The following is a 24,179-nucleotide window of genomic DNA, read 5'->3' as shown; positions in this document are numbered from 1 at the left end:
TTCTTATTTCTTTATCTACCTATTTGTGTCCTAGCATTTGAAATGACTAATTCTGTCTCATGTAGGCATAGTTATCTATTTTGGACTCAAATTACCTCATAAAGATTCTCATTGTACTCTCAGGATGATGCTGAGCAGTTGGCATTGTATCATCATGTCCTCATTAGTTCTTATTTCAAGTGTCCTGTCATTATATTTCGTCCTTTTACCTCCCTCTTCTCCCCAGAGTTGGAGGCCTTCTTTTTTCATATTCAATTACTGATTTAATTTTTCAGTGTTTAAAAAAAATTACTGAGTGCTAACTGCACAGTCACCCCTCGGTATCTGTGGGGGCTTGGTACCAAAATCCGCAGACACTCAAGTCCCTTAAATGAAGTTGTGCAGTACTTGCATATGACCCCACACACCCTCCCATATGCTTTAAATCACTCGATTACTTATGATGCCGTGTAAGTGCTGTGTAAAAGGTTGCTGCAGCACAGTGAATCCACGTTTGCTGTTTGGAACTTTATGGAATTTTCCCCACATGTTTTGGATCTGCATTTGGTTGAATCCACAAATGCGGAACCCACGATACTGAGGGCTGACCATACAGTAGTGAACCATACCAGTCACTAGGACCATAGTGAGACATGGCCTTCCTCCTCCAGAAGCTTGTAGGCATGTGTGTGCATCACCAGTGAGACTCTGTGGTATGTGTAGCACAACACAGAGTGAACACAAGGTTCCGTGCTGTTCTAGAGAGAGACTGGTTATAATGGGGTCGAGGTGGGCAAGGCAGGCTTTGCAGTGGACGTCGTACCTTTACTTCTCAGTATCCTTTTGTCACATTACATTCCGGAAGCAAAATTGATCAAACCCTCCGAAGATCTACCGATCTGTCATCAAATCTTTCCATGCTAAGAGAAGCTTCCTTGGAGAAACTAGTCTTTCCTAGTTAATCCCATCAACAGAAAAACCTGCATTTCAGATCAGTGAATTCAAAACAGAACATGCTTTGTTTAGAGGAAATCTGTAGTCTCTAGAAATTGATCAGGTTCTGTCATCTACAGCAGTTTATGGCTGAGCTGCTTTTCTGTGTAAACAACAAATAATGGTTAAAGGGATTTTAATATCGGAGGACTAGACTCAAACCCAAGATAGGGTGGTCTACTCAAACTTGTTAATGCACTTAGACTATGTAGTATTTTGGCTGTTTTGAAACATCTTTGTGAATTACAGAGACAAGACTGAAAATAAAATCATCCAAATTCTCCACAAAGAGTAAGTTTGTGTTTCTTGAAGCCTATAAAATCTTCTACCTTATGTTAAAATGCCCAGAATCCTCTCCTATAAAGAAACAAACTTAGAACAACAGATTTTTAGCTTGAGATTTTAAAAGGTGAAAGAAGACACCTAGGAAGAAAAGCCTAGAGCCATTTTTGTATCAAAAAGAAAATTCAGAAGAATCAAAATCTTTTATTTTTGTTCCATGACTTAATAATTCAATTGTACTGTTCTTTCCCCAAAACAAATAGATCTAAACAATGATTGCAGTAGTTAAATAGGTACTTTTCCCTTTAAAAATCTTTAACAGCTTTAGGATCAAATTACTTCCAAATTTAACTTGATTAATTTCTGAATAAGAAATGACACTTTAAAATGAATTTCTTGCATTCTAGAGGGTATCATAAACCGCTAAAAAACAAGAGAGGGAAACTGCAGTTGTTTTTAAAGCATGCTGGAGTAAATATTTTGCATGTCACTAACAGACAATGACATTTGGAAGATTTGGAGACGATCTTTACTTCAAACAGATGCTAAGAAATATGAAAATATAGAGAGTTTTGCTGTATTTAATATCATCATTATCTAAAAACCACTTGGCTTTTGTTGTTCCAGAGAGCACAGTCAGATGAACTGGAAAAAATTGAAAAACACGGCCGGTCCTCCAAAGACAAGGAAAACCCCAAGTCTCTGGACAAACCTGAGCAGTAAGCAGGGCTTCGGCCCCGTGGGCGGCGTCCAGGCCACGGGGGGCTCTTTCCATTCAGAAAATGAAGTACCTTCTGTGCGTCAGTATCATGAATGATGTGAGGATGAACGTGTTTATGTGCGTCATCTTTTTACTCTTAACTTGGCTTTATTTCCTTAGGTTCCTTTACGAACTGTCACTAATCCCCAACTTTTCAGAGCGAGTCTTTTGCATCCTGTTTCAGTCCACATTTTCAGAAAGCATTTGCTCAATTCGGCGCAAACTGGAGCTGCTACAGAAGTTGTGTGAGGTGGGTGCTGGTCCATCGGGGGCTGACGCTTGGGTTCTGATATTTAATTGTGTTCGGTCATGTTCGTATTTCAAACAAGTTGTCTTTTATTTACCATAAGTACTCATAAAGTTTGAAGGATAGCGGTCCCACCAAAGAGAATGTATGATGACTGAGCATCAAGGTCAAAGCAAATGTGCAGGAGGGCGAGTGGACCCCGGGACAGCGCTGCTGGGGCGTGGTCACTGGGCGTCCACCCCTGCAGGCTTCTGTCCCCCTGCTTTCGCCAAAGCACAATCTCCCCGTGTCACGGGCCTCTCCTCCATCAGACTGCCAGCCAAAAGCCACGTGAAGGCGTTTCCTTTATTTTCCTCCATTTTGGGGAGGGCCCCTCAACAAATTGTTAGTGATTCAAACCAAATGCTTCGGGAACAGCTGTTATGACTCGACAGAAGATAAATATTCTTCTGAAAACAAACAACAAATGCTTGGCAGAAATTACCAGTATTAACATTTAAAACAATTTGTCAAAGTAGCACCATTCTTTCTGGCTATGGTAAATCATTTTGAAAAGTAGTAAGATGTCATGAAAGACACATTTTCAGAGGAAGTGATGTACAAATTCAACTTAAACTGTTTGTTTTGGAAGAAGTGAGTGTGAACCTTTCAAGGATAAATCTAAATTTGGAAATTAAACTTTATAACTACGTTTTGGTAGTTACACCTTATGCCAAAAATTTGTGTTGCACAGAGGCAGGTACAGTTAGGTCGATGGCAGTGATATTATTTTGTGGTGGTTCTCATATCACAGCCATATTTGTTTTCCATGCAGTTACATCACAGAAATGACCTAGGCTGGTACGTCTCAGCTACAGAAGCACAACCTGCATGCTTGTGGGTGGTGCAACTTTTTCTAAGTTATCTTTGGAGACACTGCTCTTAAATATACTAAAATGAGCACTGATAAAGTTTGGATGTGACCCCAAATTACTAGTATAATACGAATAGCTGCCACTGACTTAAGATAATTCAGACAAGACTGTGAGTGAGATATTCTTTTTTATCCTGTTTTACAGACATTAAAAAATGGATCAGGGGTCATGCAGGTTTTGGGTTTGGTTCTTGCCTTTGGCAACTACATGAATGGTGGAAATAAGACTCGGGGACAGGCAGACGGTTTCGGGTTAGACATCCTCCCAAAGCTGAAAGACGTCAAAAGCAGTGTAAGTATTTCGGGTGAGTGAATGTAGCACGCTGAGGACTGGGCATCTTGTTGAGTAATAAGTTTGACTTGTAAACCAGTGTGATGAATATTTATGTCCCAAGGTAAAAATTCCCTTTGTGTTCTGATCTAGATAAAAGTAGTGGCCACCATATATTTGTGATCTAGGGAAGAATAATGTTTCCTAAAGTGAGTAATTTTGAATCCTGTGTCTAATGAATAATTGAGAAGACAATATTTTAAAATAAAAATAATTATTTTTTACTATCTTCCCCATGTCTGCTAATATTTATCCTTTTGGATCTGAGGACTAGTTGATTTCTATAAATTAGACAGTGTATCCATCACTTTCTTCTTCTCTCCATGTTAAGCAATGGAGGCCAACAGGCCCATGTTTTAAAAACAAAACAAAGGCGAGTGAAAGTACTGCATAAATAAAATTTAAAAGATGATCCTGTTTTTCTCTATATCATCCTCTCCTTGATACTGGTATATATGGGAACATCTAAGCCCTTTTGCAAACCTAATTATTATTTTTTATTCTACTTCTGTAGTTGTGTTTGTTTAAAATTAACATCTAAGAGATTATGAGAGTGTCAGTAGAAATATAACATTAGGGAAACCACCACAGTGGTCAGAGTTAAAGTCTGACATTGTAAACTTAGAAAATAGTAGAGTTCTGTTTCTCTGATAAAAGAATCTTCACAAAGAACTATATGATGAAGGAAGTTATGAAAGAAATGTTTTTAAAATATTGAGTTTAAGTGAACAATTGGCCTATAAAAATGAAAGTACAGGAATTGGCCCTCCTAGATAAGGCAATAATCTCCCTGATAGGAGGGAGATACTTTTATTGCTTTTTTCTGCCAGTCAGCAACTCACTGGTTTATTCACTTATATCCACTCATATAGTCATTTAATATTCCTTCATCGGGCTTCTATGAAATGCCAGACAGTGTGCTTTTCCATAATTGGGAAAAACATAGTCCTCGCTTGGAACACCAACAGCATATTTTTTTTGTGATTTTTATGGTTATATTTCTTCAAATGCTGTTTTATTTGTGTGATATACATTTTCATAGGAACCTCCAGTATGTCAACATGATAAATCATTTATTCAAAAACAAAAGCTTTTTTCTAAACACATGGTAGTTTTTGAATAGTTCTTACAGTTGATTGTTGGATTGAAACAAGTAGTTTTTGCAAATAACATTGGAATACAAATAGCGTCAATATAATGTTACTTATCCAAATGAATCTGAAATAGATTCTGATGATCATAATTATATATGAATAAGGGATTTTTTTTGTATTGATTGATATATCTTATTCAATCTTCCTATAAGTTAAATTTCATTAATTAAGGAATAATCTGGAAAAAATAATCAAGAAGCAAGTTTTTAAAAAATAATTTCACTTGCATTCTCACAAGAGCTATATGCAAAGTCTATTTGGTTCTTTCTGTATAAAATGAAGATAACTATATCTATATAGTTATATAGACCTGCATGGATGGAGCTGTTCCTTGGATCAGTCAGAATTAACTTCTGCTCAGCACGCCCGTCAGCAGGCATTTAATAAGTGTTTTGTTAATTGATTCAGGTATTGCTGATCATTTCACTGATTTGCAACTTAGGAAAGACAAAGGAAGTCAGGTGCTTAAATCATTTTACAAGCAATCCTGTTTCTAATAAATGTATTACTTTTATTATTATAGCTATATATTTTCGTGTAGTGTATGTATATAGAAATATATATGGGGAGTCTAATAGATATATCATGTCATGTCAAACTTGATTATAAAGGGATGTTGTTCTTTTATTATCAATGGGGGAAAAAATAATGGTTAGATTGAACATTCCAGAAAACAAAGTTTGTATTATAGGGTGTATTTTAAAAATATGTATTTGGTTTCACACATTCAGATTATCTAATACTAATTTTGAGCAATGAAAACAAATTAAGGGCTTCCCTGGTGGCGCAGTTGTTGAGAGTCTGCCTGCCGATGCAGGGGACACGGGTTCGTGCCCCGGTCTGGGAGGATCCCACATGCCGCGGAGCACCTGGGCCCGTGAGCCATGGCCGCTGAGCCTGTGCGTCCGGAGCCTGTGCTTCGCAACAGGAGAGACCACAACAGTGAGAGGCCTGCGTACCACAAAAAAAAAAAAAAAAAAAAAAAAAAAAAAATTTCTTTAAATATGCCAGAAAGAAGGTGGAAAGCTCTTCTTTGAAGATTGTTAGATATGAAACATTTTTTCCTTTAGAACTACATATATTACATTATTTATAGCTGCATGGATATTAATTCCTAAATCTCAGTTGCTGACATAATTTATAATATGCACTTGCATTTTTAAAGCTCCAGCTAACTTGAAATAATACTTAACTTAAATTTTCTTAATCTACATACTAACAAGCCTCAAATTTCCTGTTGGGGTGGTCCCTGTTGGTCCAGCCATGCAGAAATGCTGGTGATATTTAGTCGTTTCAGTTTAGATAGTAGTTATACCTTTCAATAATAAAACATAAAATTAATGAACTAATTGTCTGGTCGAGGAGGGTGAAAACAGAAAGGTGTATACATCTGAGACCCCACCCTGAAACAGCTGTGCTTCCATGTGGGGCTTAGGTGGGAACAGTGGGGAAAACAAGACCGTCTGGACCGTTAAAGTAAGAAGAAACAGAGAACTTCACCTTTCACCCCAAATATTCTCATCTACATGTGTGGATTTACTGGAGTGAATTTAATTTAACATTGTATATTTAATACTTTAAAAAATATATTTCTACTCACTTTGGTCTCTCTGCCTAGGACAATAGCAGAAGCCTTTTGTCATATATCGTATCCTATTATCTTCGCAATTTTGATGAGGTGAGACAGTTTTTTCATAGAGTCACATCTTGTTATTCCTCATTGTTGAGCGATTTGGCCATGTTTGTCTTCGTTTTGTCATTGCTGCTGTTGCTCAGTCCTCATTCCTTTAAATGCTCTGTGCTTCCTGCTGATCAGGACGCTGGGAAGGAACAGTGTGTGTTTCCACTGCCCGAACCCCAGGACCTCTTTCAGGCCTCGCAGATGAAGTTTGAAGACTTTCAAAAAGACCTCAGAAAACTCAAGAAAGACCTGAGAGGTAACTTAACAATGTTAAAGAAACTCATGGTTGTTATTTATGCTTTTTAAATGAGGACAGACTTTTCAGTGTTTTTAAAGAAAGTAAAATCTTTTACATCCATGTAAACATTGTTTGTGTGTGTGGCAAAAGAAAAATTTTACCAATAATCTTATTCTTTTGTTGTTTAAAAAGTTATGTGTATTAGAAATTTAGTTATTGAATAGCATCTTGGTTATTTGAATAGCAGCCTCTTTCATCAGGGGCAAATTTGACTGTCTTGCTTTCACTTTATAGCCAAGAACATTTGTACATTTATCATGTCGTTGTTAAAAGATACATATTCCCTCCTACCCACCCTTGCTATACTTGTCTGAGATTTTGTGGCGTGTAAACTTTCCTGGGAAGAAAACATCTTTTTTCACATATTTGGTCAAAAAACACGTGCATGTGTAATGCCTTTTTGTTAGTTGAAAAGCCTTATATCAAATCATTTTGAAGAGAGTTTGAAATTCTTCAAAATGGTAAATTTAAAGAAGAGCACAAAAGCAAGTAGTTTATAGTTTTCTTTATTTTTGTAGGTAAAATCCCTTTCATCCCCTTCCCCTGCCTTTTTAAATGAAGTACAGTTGGCTTACAATATTATATTAGTTTCAGATGTACAACAATATATCTTCATCTATTATGTACCAAAGTTATTACAGTATTATTGACTTTATTCCCTATGCTGTACCTTACATCCTTGTGACTTATTTATAACTGCCACTTTGTACCCCTTAATCCCCTTCACCTATTTCACTCATCCCTTTTACCTCCTTTTCATGAGGTTTCTTCTTGCTCTGAAGTTGAGAACACCTAAGCTGTCGATTTAAGCATCTTTCTAACTCTTTAAGCACAGACAGGGATGGAGTAAGTTTATGTGAGATTTTCATTTCATGTTGTATCACTATATGAGAAGAGGCTTGGTTACCCCAGAAAGCAAAGAGATGATAAAACTTTTTAAGAGATTCTATCCCAGTGTTGAAATGTTTATCTAAGATACTGATCTGTAATCAGATTTATGGAGTTGTTATATTCTGGTCACAGATGCATTTATATGGATTTAAATCAACATAGTAACATTATATAATTTGCCTGTAGTTCCTAAATACTTAACATTTATTATGGGCCTGATGCATGAAAGACCTTTGCTAGGTGCTGTGGGTACCAGAGATACAATCGTCACTGTCAAGGAGGGGTGAAGTCCTGCCGTTTAGATGCTGCCCTGAGAGCATCAAATATGGGTGCTCATGGATAGAGCCCAAGAATGACTGCCTGTTTTAAAATAAATAACAATTAAAACTATGTTACAATTGTGTAATGCTACATTACTATATATTTAAGTATGATTTCTTAAAGCAATACAAAACGCAAACCATTCATGTGTAGTATTTATCATACTTCAAAATTTAGCCAGGTATCTTGGTTTGCTTATGAAATTCTCCTTCTTCTTGTTCTTCTTCTTCTTCTTTCTTCTTCTTTCTTCTCCTTCTCCTTCTTCTTCTTCTTTTCTCTCCACCTCCCTCGTGGTGCTGGGCATTTCTGGGGTTTCTGGAAAATACTTAACATTTTGATAACTTCAGTCTTGCAAAGCAGGATTTCATAGTTTACACATGATTTTATAAACAGGTGGAATGGTGATCTCATGAACAGGGGATTTATGTTGACTTTGGTTTGTGCTTCCCTTTGGAATGTTTTCTTACTCACTTTTCCTATCTACATGCTTTCTCACTGTAGTTACATGAGGTCATGAAAATGGCAGATTCTCACAAGACGCAGAGCTAAAAAGAGAAATTTTTTTTGAGAGGTATTATTTTGGGTATAATTACCTTAAAATATTCTTCACTTTGATAAATGTAGCCTAATAATGATTCCTTTCAAGTGATCAAATTAAGTAATTCATTTCAGAAGATTCAAATAGCCTGTCCACTTTTTTTTTTCAGAAGCATGTTTTTTTTAAGAAGACTTAGAAAATGATATGATATATGTAGAGTTTTCACAATATTTTCCATATAATAAGTAAGTATCCAAAAATATTAGCTATTTATAATAAGGAAAAAATAGAATAAAGAGTGTGACTAGTTTGATAAAGACAGATAAGCTATAACCATTTGGTCACTCATCTTCTGGCTCTGTCACTGTTTCTGCCTCTGCTTCTAGACTTAATTTTCATTTCAAAAGAAAGACCAAGAAATAATGTGTTATGGCTCAGACAACTGAACCTCATTTTAGCATTTTGTAAGAGCACCCACTGTGTTTGGTGTCTGTACTTGTTCCCAAGATTCCTGCAGCTCCTTGGTGCTCCCCTGACTGTCCGAACTCAGTGACAGGTAGCTTTTGTTCTCTCCTGGCTGTTAGCGGCTTCTCTTTTTTTTTTTTTTTTTTTAACATTTGAGACAGTTTTTATTAAATATACAAAAGCAAAATAAAGAAAGCAAGCTCCAAGAAGGCAGGACGACATAAGGGCATTGTCTTTGGGTGGTGTACAGCACCATTAAAGTTAAGTTAGATTTTAAAAAACCATGAGCACAGATGGCTAACTACATTTTGTTTCCTTTAGTAGTTTTAAGATCTACCTAGTCATGAATTTATTATTTAAGAAATTTTTCTTCTCCAGAATATAAGAACATGATAACCAAAGAAATTTATTTAGGAAAGCACTGTACGATAAAATTTAACTTATTCATTCTTTTCCATGTCAAGATGTTCTCCACATCTTCCACATTATGCATTAATAAAACTAATGTAGGGTAAAACCTTCACTCCAATCCCACGGATTACCTTATGTGGTTAATACTATTTTCTGAAAACAAGCAGAGCAAGCAGCAGAGTTTTTTACTCCTTTTAGACGTTTAGCTTTAAAACCATTAATTTTAATCAAAGTAAGATTGTTCTAAGAAAGCTATTCAGCATATCCAGAAATAGAACCCCATCTTCTCTCTTAGGATCGCTCCAGAGTATTAGTTTAGAACCATCTGCTAAGCTATAATACTAGTGCCAGAGACTCATTAGCTACTGGTCTCACCACAGGTCAACTGCTGGTTTGAGCAAAAGACCTTAAATTATTTGAGATTAACGTTATTAGTAGCCTCCCAAAAGGATGACTATGAATACTTTCATTCTCAATGCTAGACAAGGTATCAATATTTCTATCTTTCCCCTTTGAAAAGAGTATTATTTTAAAATATTTTGGCTGTCAAAACTTGTAGTAGCTTCTCTGGATGCCAAGTGATGGCTTCTGTTCCAGTGCCTTTCTTGGGTCGAAACAGTTCCACTCGCCACATGACTCAACTCCGCATGCACTGAGCATGGAGTAATTAAGTTCCTGGAACCGGGCAAGAATGTTCTCACGCACATTCCTCCCTGTATCCTCTACCCTCCCCACCTTCAGTATCTGACTTGAAAGTGTTTAAAATTCATTACCTGTATCTTTCACAGACATTGAAATAATGTCTGTATCCAGACATACATATTTAGGAAAAATCAGTCCTTAAACTTGTTTGTATTGATTTATATTTGTTTGTAACATTTGTATTTATCATTGTAAATTTCTGATTTTATTGACTTTTGTTCAAGGAAAGAAAAAATGTTATAAACTCAATTCAAATGCAACCAATAGCTTTTAAAAAATATTTTTATTATGATTTTAAAATGAATATCATCAGTTCAGCATGGAACATCAGAACACTGAAAATGCAAACAGGAAAATACATTATTTATGTCAGTGTAAATAAGCAATAAACAATTTACAATAGGAACAGAAAACAGTTTTATTTGAGCCAAACTGAGGGCTATAGCCTGGGAGACCAAAAGTCAAGAAGCACTTCAATTGTGTTTTGCTGGACTACAAAATGGGGAAGGCTTATCTGGGCAAAAACTGCAAAATTATGTAATTTGTTTGTCAAGAATTAGGATTGGAGGTGCAAGAAGTAAGGGTGTTTGTTAAGCAAGGACGCATGGGGTTTGAAATGGTTGCTTAGTTACAAGGGGAAACCTTGAGACCCTAAGGTTGGCAGCTGCCAGCTACTATTTTGAGAATGACTGCTGGTGTCCTTGAGTTTGATACAGTGCAGAAAATTCAAGTTCTTGGGATTTCACTCATGGCCCAGTGGTTAAGAATCCGCCTGCCAATGCAGGGGACACAGGTTCGAGCCCTAGTTCAGGAAGATCCCACGTGCTGCGGAGCAATTAAGCCCATGTGCCACAACTACTGAGCCTACGCTCAAAAGCCTGTGAACCACAACTACTGTGCCCACGTGCCACAACTGCTGAAGCCTGTGTGCCTAGAGCCTGTGCTCTGCAACAAGAGAAGCCACCACAATGAGAAGCCTGCACACTGCAGTGAAGAGTAGCCCCAGCTCGCCACAACTAGAGAAAGCCTGCCCACAGCAATGAAGACCCAACACAGACAAAAATAGATAATTAATTAATTAATTAATTAAAAAAGAAAGAAAATTCAAGTTCTCAGTAATACAGGAACATGTCTGAAACCATACCTCCAATGACACTAATGAAAGAAATTGAAGACAACACAAACAGGTGGAAAGATATACCAGATTCTTGGATTGGAAGAATTAACATTGTTAAAGTGACCATACTATTCAAGTCAATCTACAAATTCAGTGCAATCCCTATCAAAATACCAAGGGCATTTTTCACAGAACCTAGGGCAAATAATTTTAAAATTTGTATGGAAACACAAAAGACCCCAAATAGCCAAAACAATCTTGAGAAAGAAGAATGGAGCTGGAGGAATAATGCTCCCTGACTTCAGACTATACTAGAAAGCTATGGTATTCAAATCAGAATGCTACTGGCACAAAAACAGAAATATAGATCAATGGCACAGGATAGAAAGCCCAGAAATAAACCCATGCACGTATGGTCAATTAATCTACAACAAAGGAGGAAAGAATATACAATAGAGAAAAGACAGTCTCTGCAATAAATGGTGCTGGGAAAACTAGACAGCTACATATAAAAGAACGAAATTAGAGCATTCTCTAACACCATCTACAGAAATAAACTCAAAATCAGTTAAAGGACTATATGTAAGACCAGAAACCGTAACACTCCTAGAGGAAAACATAGGCAGAACACTCTGACATAAAATGTAGCAATTCTTTTTTTTCTGATCTGTCTCCTAAAGCAAAGGAAATAAAAGCAAAAATAAACAAATGGGACCTAATTAAACTTAAAAGCTTTTGAACAACAAAGGAAACTATCGATAAAATGAAAAGACATCTTACGGTATGGGAGAAAATATTTGCAAATGATATGACCAGTAAGGGGTTAATATCCAAAGTATATTAACAGGGACTTCCTTGGTGGTACAGTGGTTAAGAATCCACTTGCCAATGCAGGGGACACGGGTTTGAGCCCTGGTCCGGGAAGATCCCACATGCCGCAGAGCAACTAAGCCCATGCGCCACAACTACTGAGCCTGCGCTCTAGAGCCCAGGAGCCACAACTACTGAGCTCGCATGCCACAACTACTGAAGCCCATGTGCCTAGAGCCTGTGCTCTACAACAAGAGAAGCCACCGCAATGAGAACCCCGCACACTGCAATGAAGAGTAGTCCTTGCTCGCCACAACTAGAGAAAGCCCGCACACAACAACGAAGACCCAACACAGCCAAAAATAAATAAATAAATATTTTTTTAAAAATTATATAAACAGCTCATACAGCTCAACATCAAAGAAAACAAACCACCTGATTAAAAAGTGAGCAGAAGACCTGGACAAACATTTTTCCAAAGAGGACATACAGATGGCCAATAGGCACATGAAAATATGCTCAACATCGCTAATCATCAGGGAAATGCAAATCAAAACCACAATGAGATACCATCTCACACCTGTCAGAATGGCTGTCATCAAAAAGAACACAAACAACAGATGTTGGCAAGAATGTGGAGAAAAGGGAACTCTCATTCACTGTTGGTGGGAATGTAAATTGGTGCAGACACTGTGGAAAACAGTATAGAGGTTTCTCAAAAAACTAAAACTAGAACTACCATAGGATCCAGCAATTCCACTCCTGGGTATATATCTGAAAAAAAGAAAACAAAAACACAAATTTGAAAAGATACATGCTCACCAATCTTCATAGCAACATTATCTACAATTATCAAGATATGGAAGCAACCTAAATGTCCATCAACAGATGAATGGATAAAGAAGATGAATGGAATCCTACTCAGCCATAAGAAAGAATGAAATTTTTCCATTTGCTACAACATGGATGGAATTGGGGGGTATTATGCAGGGTGAAAAAAAGTCATACAGAAAGACAAATACTGTATGATATCACTTATATGTGGAAACTATAAAATACTATAAACAAGTGAATATAATTTTAAAAAAGCAGGGACTTTCCTGGTGGTGCGGTGGTAAAGAATCCACCTGCCAATGCAGGGGACATGGGTTCAATCCCTGGTCCAGGAAAATCCCACATGCTGCAGAGCAACTAAACCTGTGTGCCACAACTACTGAGCCTGCACTCTAGAGCCCATGAGCCACAACTACTGAGCCCTCATGCTGCAAGTACTGAAGCCCACGTGCCTAGAGCCCGTGCTCCACAACAAGAGAAGCCACTGCAATGAGAAGCCCACACACCACAACAAAGAGTAGCCCCCACTCGCCACAACTAGAGAAAGCCTGCACATAGCAACAAAGACCCAACACAGCCAAAGATAAATAAATAAATAGAAGACATTAAAAAAAAAAGAGACTCACAGTTAATAGAAACAAACTAGTGGTTACCAATGAGAAGAGGGAAAGAGGAGGGGCAGAATAAGGGTGGTGAGTGGTTGGTACAAACTATTATGTATAAAATAAGCTACAAGAATATATTTTATAACAGAGAATATAGCCACTATTTTATGGTAACTATAAATGGACTATAACCTTTAAAAACTGTTTAGCACCATATTGTACACCTGTAACTTATATAATTTGTACATCAACTATACTTCAATAAAGAAAAGGTTATCTAACCTAACCTGTTGAATTACGTTTTGACTCTTCAAAATCCTTTTGAAGAACATGCCTCAGGTACACACTGTTATGTGACCAGAATTGGTATTTGAAATGAAACTTGCTGCCCTAGTGTCAGTCTCCCTCTTTTTTTGTACCAGAGAACAGTAAGGTGAGGATGTGATGTGAGAGGCAAGCAAAATTCAGTTCTAAGTGAAGGACGGTGTCAAGATGAGTGGTGAGAGAGCAGAGTCCGGCCTCAGTAATACTGGGCCCCTGGTCACTAGAAATGTCCTCATGCATCCCCAAAACTTGGGGCTGTAAATATCTGCGTGGCACTTAATCTTCATGACTTCATGTCTTATGAATGTTATGACACTTTCAGTGTATTCAAGGTTGAAACTAAAAGAATCCACACCAGTGTCTGCTCCTAAATCCTGCAGAGTACAAACTTGTGGAGTTTTATTACATAAAATTATGCTGTTTACATAGATACTGTTCATGTCAAATAAGTAATTTAGAATTATTTTAGTTTTACTTTGGACCGCCCTTACTAACAGAGCAAATGCATTTAAATGATCTAAGTGACCTCTATGGTGTTGCTCATGATAATAAGTAAATGTTGAGTTTTCATGTTTCCTGAGGCCAAATGTGAGAAGAAGGCCCATTGCCAACCATGTAGACTCCCCCTTTGTTGAGTGTTTATGCTTAGACCCACCAGTAAACAACTTGGAGGCTTGCTCACATCAGACAGGGATTCCTACCTTCACTGCCTGTGCAGTTACAGCCTCTCCTGTCTCTGAGCACATAGATGCACTGAGGGGTAAAGGGATCAGGGGGGTCATCTAGTCTAAGTGTGTCACCCACTGTATCCACACACATTGTGTGGCCATTGATTATTAGTGGGAGATACGTCAAAATTAGTGATGACCAATAAGAAATACGTTTGAAAAAAGGATAACATCCTGGTTTGTCCCTATAAATGTCATTCCCTTTAGGCTTTCCTGGTGGCGCAGTGGTTAAGAATCCGCCTGCCAATGCAGGGGACACGGGTTTGGGCCATAGAAGACATTAAAAAAAAAAGAGACTCACAGTTAATAGAAACAAACTAGTGGTTACCAATGAGAAGAGGGAAAGAGGAGGGGCAGAATAAGGGTGGTGAGTGGTTGGTACAAACTATTATGTATAAAATAAGCTACAAGAATATATTTTATAACAGAGAATATAGCCACTATTTTATGGTAACTATAAATGGACTATAACCTTTAAAAACTGTTTAGCACCATATTGTACACCTGTAACTTATATAATTTGTACATCAACTATACTTCAATAAAGAAAAGGTTATCTAACCTAACCTGTTGAATTACGTTTTGACTCTTCAAAATCCTTTTGAAGAACATGCCTCAGGTACACACTGTTATGTGACCAGAATTGGTATTTGAAATGAAACTTGCTGCCCTAGTGTCAGTCTCCCTCTTTTTTTGTACCAGAGAACAGTAAGGTGAGGATGTGATGTGAGAGGCAAGCAAAATTCAGTTCTAAGTGAAGGACGGTGTCAAGATGAGTGGTGAGAGAGCAGAGTCCGGCCTCAGTAATACTGGGCCCCTGGTCACTAGAAATGTCCTCATGCATCCCCAAAACTTGGGGCTGTAAATATCTGCGTGGCACTTAATCTTCATGACTTCATGTCTTATGAATGTTATGACACTTTCAGTGTATTCAAGGTTGAAACTAAAAGAATCCACACCAGTGTCTGCTCCTAAATCCTGCAGAGTACAAACTTGTGGAGTTTTATTACATAAAATTATGCTGTTTACATAGATACTGTTCATGTCAAATAAGTAATTTAGAATTATTTTAGTTTTACTTTGGACCGCCCTTACTAACAGAGCAAATGCATTTAAATGATCTAAGTGACCTCTATGGTGTTGCTCATGATAATAAGTAAATGTTGAGTTTTCATGTTTCCTGAGGCCAAATGTGAGAAGAAGGCCCATTGCCAACCATGTAGACTCCCCCTTTGTTGAGTGTTTATGCTTAGACCCACCAGTAAACAACTTGGAGGCTTGCTCACATCAGACAGGGATTCCTACCTTCACTGCCTGTGCAGTTACAGCCTCTCCTGTCTCTGAGCACATAGATGCACTGAGGGGTAAAGGGATCAGGGGGGTCATCTAGTCTAAGTGTGTCACCCACTGTATCCACACACATTGTGTGGCCATTGATTATTAGTGGGAGATACGTCAAAATTAGTGATGACCAATAAGAAATACGTTTGAAAAAAGGATAACATCCTGGTTTGTCCCTATAAATGTCATTCCCTTTAGGCTTTCCTGGTGGCGCAGTGGTTAAGAATCCGCCTGCCAATGCAGGGGACACGGGTTTGAGCCTTGGTCCAGGAAGATCCCACATGCCGCAGGGCAACTAAGCCCGTGCATCACAACTACTGAGTCTGCGCTGTAGAGCCCACGAGCCACAACTACCGAAGCCCACATGCCCTAGAGCCCGTCCTCTGCAACAAGAAAAGCCACCGCAATGAGAAGCCCACGCACCACAATGAAGAGTAACCCCCGCTCCCTGCAACTAGAGAAAGCCCGCGCGCAGCAACGAAGACGCAACGCAGCAAAAAATTTTAAAATTAATTAATTAATTAATTTAAAAAATTGTCATTCCCACAATCTGAAGCATTGCCTCAGTGCTTCCTGAGACTGAGGAGGTGGGAGTTCCGTGTTCTTGTTGTGTGTTAGTAGCTGCACCTCTGGTGTCCGGTGGTCGTAATTGTGCAGTCACAGTAATTGTTGCAAACATGATAGTTCTCTTACTGTGTATCCAGCAGTGGTCGTAATTGTGCAGTCACAGTAATTGTTGCAAACATGATAGTTCTCTTACTGTGTATCCAGCAGTCCTCTGTGTATTTTACCTACGTAAAATCCTTTGATCTTCACAGCGAAGTAGACACTGTTATTAACTCCGTATTACAGACGAAGAGACTGAGGTACAGAGGGGGTACCCACTTCGCCAAAGACATACAGCTCGTAAGTGGAAGAGACAGGAGGCAAACCCAGTCTCCAAAACCCATGCTCTTAGCCCTTGGGCATCCTGCTTTTTTGTGTGCTACTGTTGCTGATAAAACTAAAGATAACAATAACAGCAATGATGGTGCAAACTTACACGGACCTTAGCATGTACCAGGCCCAGTTCTAAGTGCTCTACGTGCATTAACTGACTTATTCTTTGTAACAACCCCAGGAGGCAGGTTCTGTTGCTATTTGTGTATTACAGGTAAAGAGCCTGAGGCACAGAAAGGCTGACTAAGATTTTGAAAGTCACAGATTTTATATTTTATCTTTTTGTAGCCTGTACATTTTATCCTTTTGTATCCTGTACACTGGATTTGTCCATGGAAGTGCATCACTTGTGTATGGAGAGTGACCAAAAAAATTGAGAGTTCCTCTCATTGGAATGATTATTTAAGGAGCAAAACCATTCATTTCAGTTTAAAACAGTGTTCACTTTCAAAATTCTTGTTGAAGAGTACACATGTGAAACACCTGTTTATTTTGGCATTTAAAGTGGTGAGCTCAGTGAACGTAACTTATTCCACTGGTCGTAATTCTAAGTCTGCCACACCCAAACTGAGGTATTGTGGGGTTTGTGTGCGTGGTATCTCTGCCACTTGCATTACTTTTAGGTGAGAAGGAACTATTTTGGCCTTAATCTATGGACATTTGATTGTTAAGGATGAGATTTTTCTGAAATCCATCTTTAGGATGGAACGGTGCATGTGAATTACACACCTCTCTTCACATGCAGCTCGATTTGCTTGCCCACTGTTGGCAAGACTAGGCTAGGCTATTTGGAGCATTTTCCAGAAGCTGTAAAGGGTTTGTGTTCATTTGCCCCTCGTTCTTCCCATAGCCCACACCTTGCCTTGCTGGACACTTGTTCTGGAACACGTGTGCTCACTGACCAAGATGGTAACCGATTCCTGGTCCACTTCCGTGGTCTCTGACTTCCCATTCCATCCTCACGCTGTTACATCTTTGTCCCTGGCACTGCTGAAACTGTTGCCACAATTTGCCAAATTGAGGGGGCGTTTTAATTCCACCTTTGTCTTGTTTGCTGTCTCTGTTCCCTTTGACTCACTAACCTCGCTCACTTCTGATTCTCCTTATAATATCTGACATTTCCTTCTACGTCTCTTTTCTTCATGGCCTTCTCTTCCTCTGCTTCTTCATTAAAGTTGGCATTGCTCAGGCGTTCAAACATGGCCCCCTCTTTTTCTCACTGGATATGCTGTTCTCAGGTGGTCTTACTCAGAGTTTTCCTGTATCACTCTGATCTGCAAACTCATAAATCCAACTGCTTGCTGAAACTACACTTGGATATTCCATTGTCATCTTAAAACCCAGCAAGTTCAAAAGCAAATTAATTTTCTTTCCTTTGAAAACTGCTTTTCCTCCTGTGTTCTTCATCCCCAAGCCACTCAAGCTATGAACCCAGTCAGCCTCCTTCCTACCCCTCCCTCCTTCACACAGTAATGCACATTAGAATCACCGTTTTAATCTTTTTTGAGTCTTGTCCTTGGAGATTACTTTTCAAAATAGCTTGGATGCGAGCCTTGGCAGGTAGACTCTGAAAAGCCTTTCCAGTTAACAAATTGAAGAATAAAAATCATATGATCCTCTCAATAGATGTAGAAAAAGCTTTGGACAGAATTCAACATCTATTTATAAGAACCCTCCACAAAGTGGGTATGAGGGAATATACATCAACATAACAAAGTCCATGTAGGATAAGCCCACAGCAAACATCATTCTCAATGGTGAAAAGCTGAAAGCATTTCCTCTAAGGTCAGGAACAAGACAAGGATGCCCGCTCTCACCACTTTTATTCATCATAGTATTGGAAGTCCTAGCCATAGCAATCAGACAAGAAGAAGAAATAAAAGGAATCCAAATTGGAAAGGAAGAAGTAAAACTGTCACTGTTTGCAGATGACATGACACTATATATAAAATATCCTAAAGACACAACCAAAAAAGTATTAGAACTAATAAATGAATTAGTAAAGTTAAAAGGTACAACATTAATACAGTAATTCCCCTACATATGAACCTTCAAGTTGCGAACTTTCAAAAGATGTGAACATGCATTCACATGTCCAGTCACATCAGTTAGTTCACGTGACTGGTGTACATTGTCACGTGCTTGCATCCTCTACAAGTGGTTGTACTTTTGTGTACTTTACAGTGCTGTATAGAGTACAGTAGTGTAGTATCTTTATTTAAAGCCCAGGATGTCCAGAGCAAGTGTAAAAGCAGCGGTATATAGCTGATTGTGTTAGTTGGCTACCTGGGCTAACTTTGTTGGACTTAAGAACAAATTGGACTTAACGAACATGCTCTCAGAACAGAATTGTTGCAATCCCAATTGCATCAAGAAAATAATACCTAGGAATAAATTTAACCAAAGAGGTGAAAAACCTGAACTCTGAAAACTCTAAGATGTTGATGAAAGAAATTGAAGCCAAGACAAATAAATGGAAAGATATACCATGCTTATGGATTGGAAAATCAATATTGTTAAAATGTCCATACTTCCCAAGGTAATCTACAGATTGAATGTAGTCCCTATCAAAATACCAGTGGCATTTTTCATAGAACTAGAATAATCCTAAAATTTGCAAGGAACCACAAAAGACCCCAAAAGCCAAAGCAATCTTGAGAAAGAACAAAGCTGAAGATATCACACTCCCTGACTTCAGACTATAGTACAAAGCTATAGTAATCAAAACAGTAAGGGGGACTTCCCTGGTGGTGTGGTGGTTAAGAATCTGCCTGCCAATGCAGGGGACACAGGTTTGAGCCCTGGTCTGGGAAGATCCCACATGCTGTGGAGCAACTAAGCCCGTGTACCACAACTCCTGAAGCCTGTGTACCTAGATCCTGTGCTCCACAACAAGAGAAGCCACTGCAATGAGAAACCTGCACACCACCCGTGTGCAGAAGCAAAGACCCAATGCAGCCAAAAATAAATGAATAATTTTTTTTTTTTTTTTTTTTTTTTTTTTTGTGGTACGCAGGCCTCTCACTGTTGTGGCCTCTCCCGTTGCGGAGCACAGGCTCCGGATGCACAGGCCCAGTGGCCGTGGCTCACAGGCCCAGCCACTCTGCGGCATGTGGGATCTTCCCGGACCGGGGCACGAACCCGCGTCCCCTGCATCGGCAGGCGGATTCCCAACCACTGCGCCACCAGGGAAGCCCCTATTTTTTTTAAAAAAAGTATTAACTTTCACGAAACTTAAAAAAAAAACAAAAACAGTATGGTACTGGCAGGAAAACAGACTCATATATCACTGGAACAGATGAGAAAGCCCAGAAATACATCCATACTTACATGGTCAATTAATCTACATCAAAGGAGTCAGTAATATACAGTGGGGAAATGACAGCCCCTTCAGTAAATGCTTTTGGGAAAACAGCCACATGCAAAAGAATGAAACTGGACTATTTTCCTACACTATGTATAAGAATAAACTCAAAATGGTTAAAGACTCAAATATAAGACCTGAAAGCACAAAACACCTACAAGAAAAAATAGCAGTATGTTCTTTGACATCAGTCCTAGGGATGATTTTTTAGATATGTCTCCTCAGGCAGGGGTAAGAAAAACAAAATTAAACAAATGGGACTACTTCAAACAAAAAAGCTTTTGCACAGCAAAGGAAACCATCAACAAACGAAAAGACAGCCTACTGTATGGGAGAAGATATTTTCAAATAATATATTTTATAAAAGGCTTATATCCCAATTATATAAAGAAACCAGACAACTTAATATAAAAAAGAACAAACAATCCAATTAAAAATTGTGCAGAGGACCTGAATAGACATTTCTCCAAAGGACAAAAAGATAGCCAACAAACCCATGAAAAGCTGCTCAGCACCACTAATCATCAGGAAAATGTAAATCAAAACCACAGTGAGATACCACCTCACACCTGTTAGAATAGCTATTATCAAAAAGACAAGAAATAACAAGTATTGGCAAGGAGGATGTGGAGAAAAGGGAACCCTCGTGCACTGCTGCTGGGAGTGAAAATTAATGCTGCTACTGTGGGAAACAGTATGGAGATTCCTCAGAAAAATTGAAAATAGAACTACCATATGTTCCAGCAATTCCACTTCTGGGTATTTATACCAATAAAACAAAAATACCGGTTGAAAATGATATATACACCTTTATGTTCATTGAAGCATTGTTTGTAATAGCCAAGATTTGGAAGCAACCTAAGTAGTATCTACCAATAGATGGATGGATAAAGCAGACATGTTTCACATACACATAATATATATGTGTGTGTGTGTATACATGTTTTGTATATATACATATATATACATATGTGTGTGTGTATATATATGCCCACATATTTCACCTACCCACACAGTGGAATGCTACTAAGACATGAAAAATAAAGCTTTCCATTTGCACAAAGGCAGCATGAATGGGCCTGGAGGGTATGCCAAGTGGAATATGTCAGACAGAGAAAGACCAATGTTGTATGACTTCACTTACATGTGGAATCCAAAAAGCAAAACAGATGACCAAACCAAACAGAAAGACTCTTATAGATACAGAGAATAAACCCACAGTTGCTGGGGTGGGGCTGAGGGCATGGTTGAAAAAGGTGAAGTAGATAAGAGGTATAATCTTAAATTTAATATAAAATATTAAATGAGTAATGGGGTTTAATGTACAGCATAAGGAATATAGTCAATAATACTGTAATAACTGTACAGTCACAGATGGTTAGTAGACTTATCATGGTGATCAATTTCATAATGTATTTAAATATCGAATCATTATGTTGTACACCTGAAACTAACATAATATTGTATATCAACTATACTTTAATTTGTTTTCACTTTATTTTTACAGTCCCCTAAAGTGAAACCTTTTGTCAGCATTGGATATTTCTAAATATGTGTAGATGCATATGTCAGTTATCGTGGTTAGCAGGATTTTCTAATACTAGTTAATATATATTTTTAATTGTTTTAATGCACTGTTAACAGTGTGACATTCTGAACAATGTCTCTTTCTAATTTCAGCCTGTGAGGTTGAAGCGGGGAAAGTGTACCAGGTGTCCTCAAAAGAGCACATCCAGCCATTCAAAGAAAACATGGAACAATTTATTATTCAAGGTAAATTCAGAAGAGATATGTTGCATTTCCCTCCCTGTTCAGCAGAAAGGTAGAAGGCATTTTGAAAAATATGCATTGGTTTAAAAGGGATTATTTTGACATCGCAGAAAAATAAATGATGTTTAATCACGAATCACACAGTTGTGACAGAGAAGCAATTGGCTAAACATGCTGTTTTGTGAATAATATTCATTATTCTTGTTTTTTTAATGACAGTAAATACAATAGTTATTAGTTAAAATAGCATATATATATATTTATAAAATAGCATATATTTTTAAAGGCATTAAAATATTTATCTTTTTGTGATAGAAGGTTAGATATTCTTTTAAGTTTTATCTACACTTATGACTTCAGTTCAACCTGGTATTTATTTGCTTTGTCAAAACATTGTGCTCAAAAACAAGGTATATTGATGATTTTCTCATCTTCAAAACATTATATTCTATCTTTTATAGGATGTACACATAACCCTGGATATTTAACACATTTTTCCAGGGACTTATAAACTTTATAAATGTTATCTTATTGATTCTTCCTATATTCCTATGAAATAAGCAGGGATGGAAAATTTTAGACAATATTAAAGAAACAAAAAATTTTAATAAAAATTCTATTAATGTATTGCTGATTGAAATCCTTGAAACTTATATCAAAGCATTCACTACTCCAAACATTTCTGCTTTGGAAAGTTATATACATATCTTCTGAAGATCAGATTTATATCAGGCCATGCTTTGGGAAGGTTCTTGCTCTTTCAGGAATTCTCCAGAGACTGACATGACCTGAGACTGAGGCCAAGTAGTGCTCTGAAGACTGGCTCCATCCTCTATGGTTTTTATAGCTTGTTCAAGTGCCTTTAATGATGATATACAGTGAATGAGTTATGCTGGAATTTGATATGTCATTAAGCACAGCTCTTTTTTAGATGGGAAAGTACCATTTCATCATTTAAGATAATCATGACAATAGAAACAGAAATTTTGTCCGTCACGTATCAGAGTGATTGTCATTTCCATTTCCTCAGGTCCTTGTGACTTAGAGTGGAAAATCTACCCGTTGATTCTTAAATAGTCCTTGACTGAAATCAGTGTCCTCTAGTTACAAATTAGATGGGTCTGACAGCTCACTCACCTCTTAATGATGAATGAAATGAGTCTTAGTTTTTCCATCCAGTGGACTTTTAGGATCAAGAAACTGTAATTTTATGGAATATTCTGTTTTGCTTATGGGCAGAAAGGAGTCCTTAATTCTATATCTCATTAAAAGAGAAGTCAAGCAATTTGCTAGATTTCACATCCTAAAACGTTAATGAGTGTGTCACTCATATACTTGTTCACATGATATGTGATTATATTATATAATATTTTTTTATTTTTTTCACATCTTTATTGGAGTATAATTGCTTTACAATGGTGTGTTAGTTTCTGCTGTATAATAAACTGAATCAGCTATATGTATACATATATCTCCATATCTCCTCCCTCTTGCGTCTCCCTCCCACCCTCCCTATCCCACCCCTCTAGGTGGAAACAAAGCACTGAGCTGATCTCCCTGTGCGATGCACCTGCTTCCCATTAGCTATCTGTTTTACATTTGGTGATATATATTTATCCCTAGGCCACTCTCTCACTTCGTCCCAGCTTCCCCTTCCCCTGTCCGGTGTCCTCAAGTCCATTCTCTATGTCTACGTCTTAATTCCTGTCCTGCCCCTAGGTTCTTCAGAACTGTTTTTTTTTTTTTTTTTGTAGATTCCACATATATGTGTTAGCATATGGTATTGTTTTTCTCTTTCTGACTTACTTCACTCTGCATGACAGTCTCTAAGTCCATCCACCTCACTACAAATAACTCAATTTCGTTTCTTTTTATGGCTGAGTAATATTCCATTGTATATATGTGGTACATCTTCTTTATCCATTTATCTGTTGATGGACACTTAGGTTGCTTCCATGTCCTGGCTATTGTAAATAGAGCTGCAATGAACATTGTGGTACATGACTGTTTTTGAATTATGGTTTTCTCAAGGTATAGATTTTTTGATGATGGCCATTCTGACTGGTGTGAGGTGATACCTCATTGTAGTTTTCATTTACATTTATCTAATGATTAGTGATGTTGAGCATCCTTTCATGTGTTTGTTGGCAATCTGTATATCTTCTCTGGAGAAATGTCTATTTAGGCCTTCTGCCCAATTTTGGATTGGGTTTATGTTTTTGATATTGAGGTGCATGAGCTGCTTGTATATTTTGGAGATTAATCCTTTGTCAGTTTCTTCATTTGTGAATATTTTCTCCCATTCTGAGGGTTGTCTTTTCGTCTTGTTTGTGGTTTCCTTTGCTGTGCAAAAGGTTTTAAGTTTCATTAGGTCCCATTTG

General features: G+C 37.8%; 1 protein-coding gene across 1 annotated transcript in view; it reads left to right on the top strand.

Moving 5' to 3' along the window:
• The window catches only part of FMN2 (formin 2), a 315,875-nt gene that overhangs the window by 207,771 nt on the left and 83,925 nt on the right, over window positions 1–24,179 (top strand). The window contains exons 14-19 of the mRNA XM_024131954.2: window positions 1,882–1,973; window positions 2,135–2,264; window positions 3,320–3,466; window positions 6,278–6,337; window positions 6,476–6,596; window positions 21,709–21,801. Of these exons, the coding sequence (XP_023987722.1) occupies window positions 1,882–1,973; window positions 2,135–2,264; window positions 3,320–3,466; window positions 6,278–6,337; window positions 6,476–6,596; window positions 21,709–21,801 (643 nt within the window). The remainder of the gene's footprint in view (window positions 1–1,881; window positions 1,974–2,134; window positions 2,265–3,319; window positions 3,467–6,277; window positions 6,338–6,475; window positions 6,597–21,708; window positions 21,802–24,179) is intronic.

Source organism: Physeter macrocephalus, chromosome 20 (assembly GCF_002837175.3).
Source record: "Physeter macrocephalus isolate SW-GA chromosome 20, ASM283717v5, whole genome shotgun sequence".
Taxonomy (NCBI): domain Eukaryota; kingdom Metazoa; phylum Chordata; class Mammalia; order Artiodactyla; family Physeteridae; genus Physeter; species Physeter macrocephalus.
Note: the sequence above shows the minus strand (reverse complement) of the source record. Positions and strands in the feature narration are given on the sequence as shown.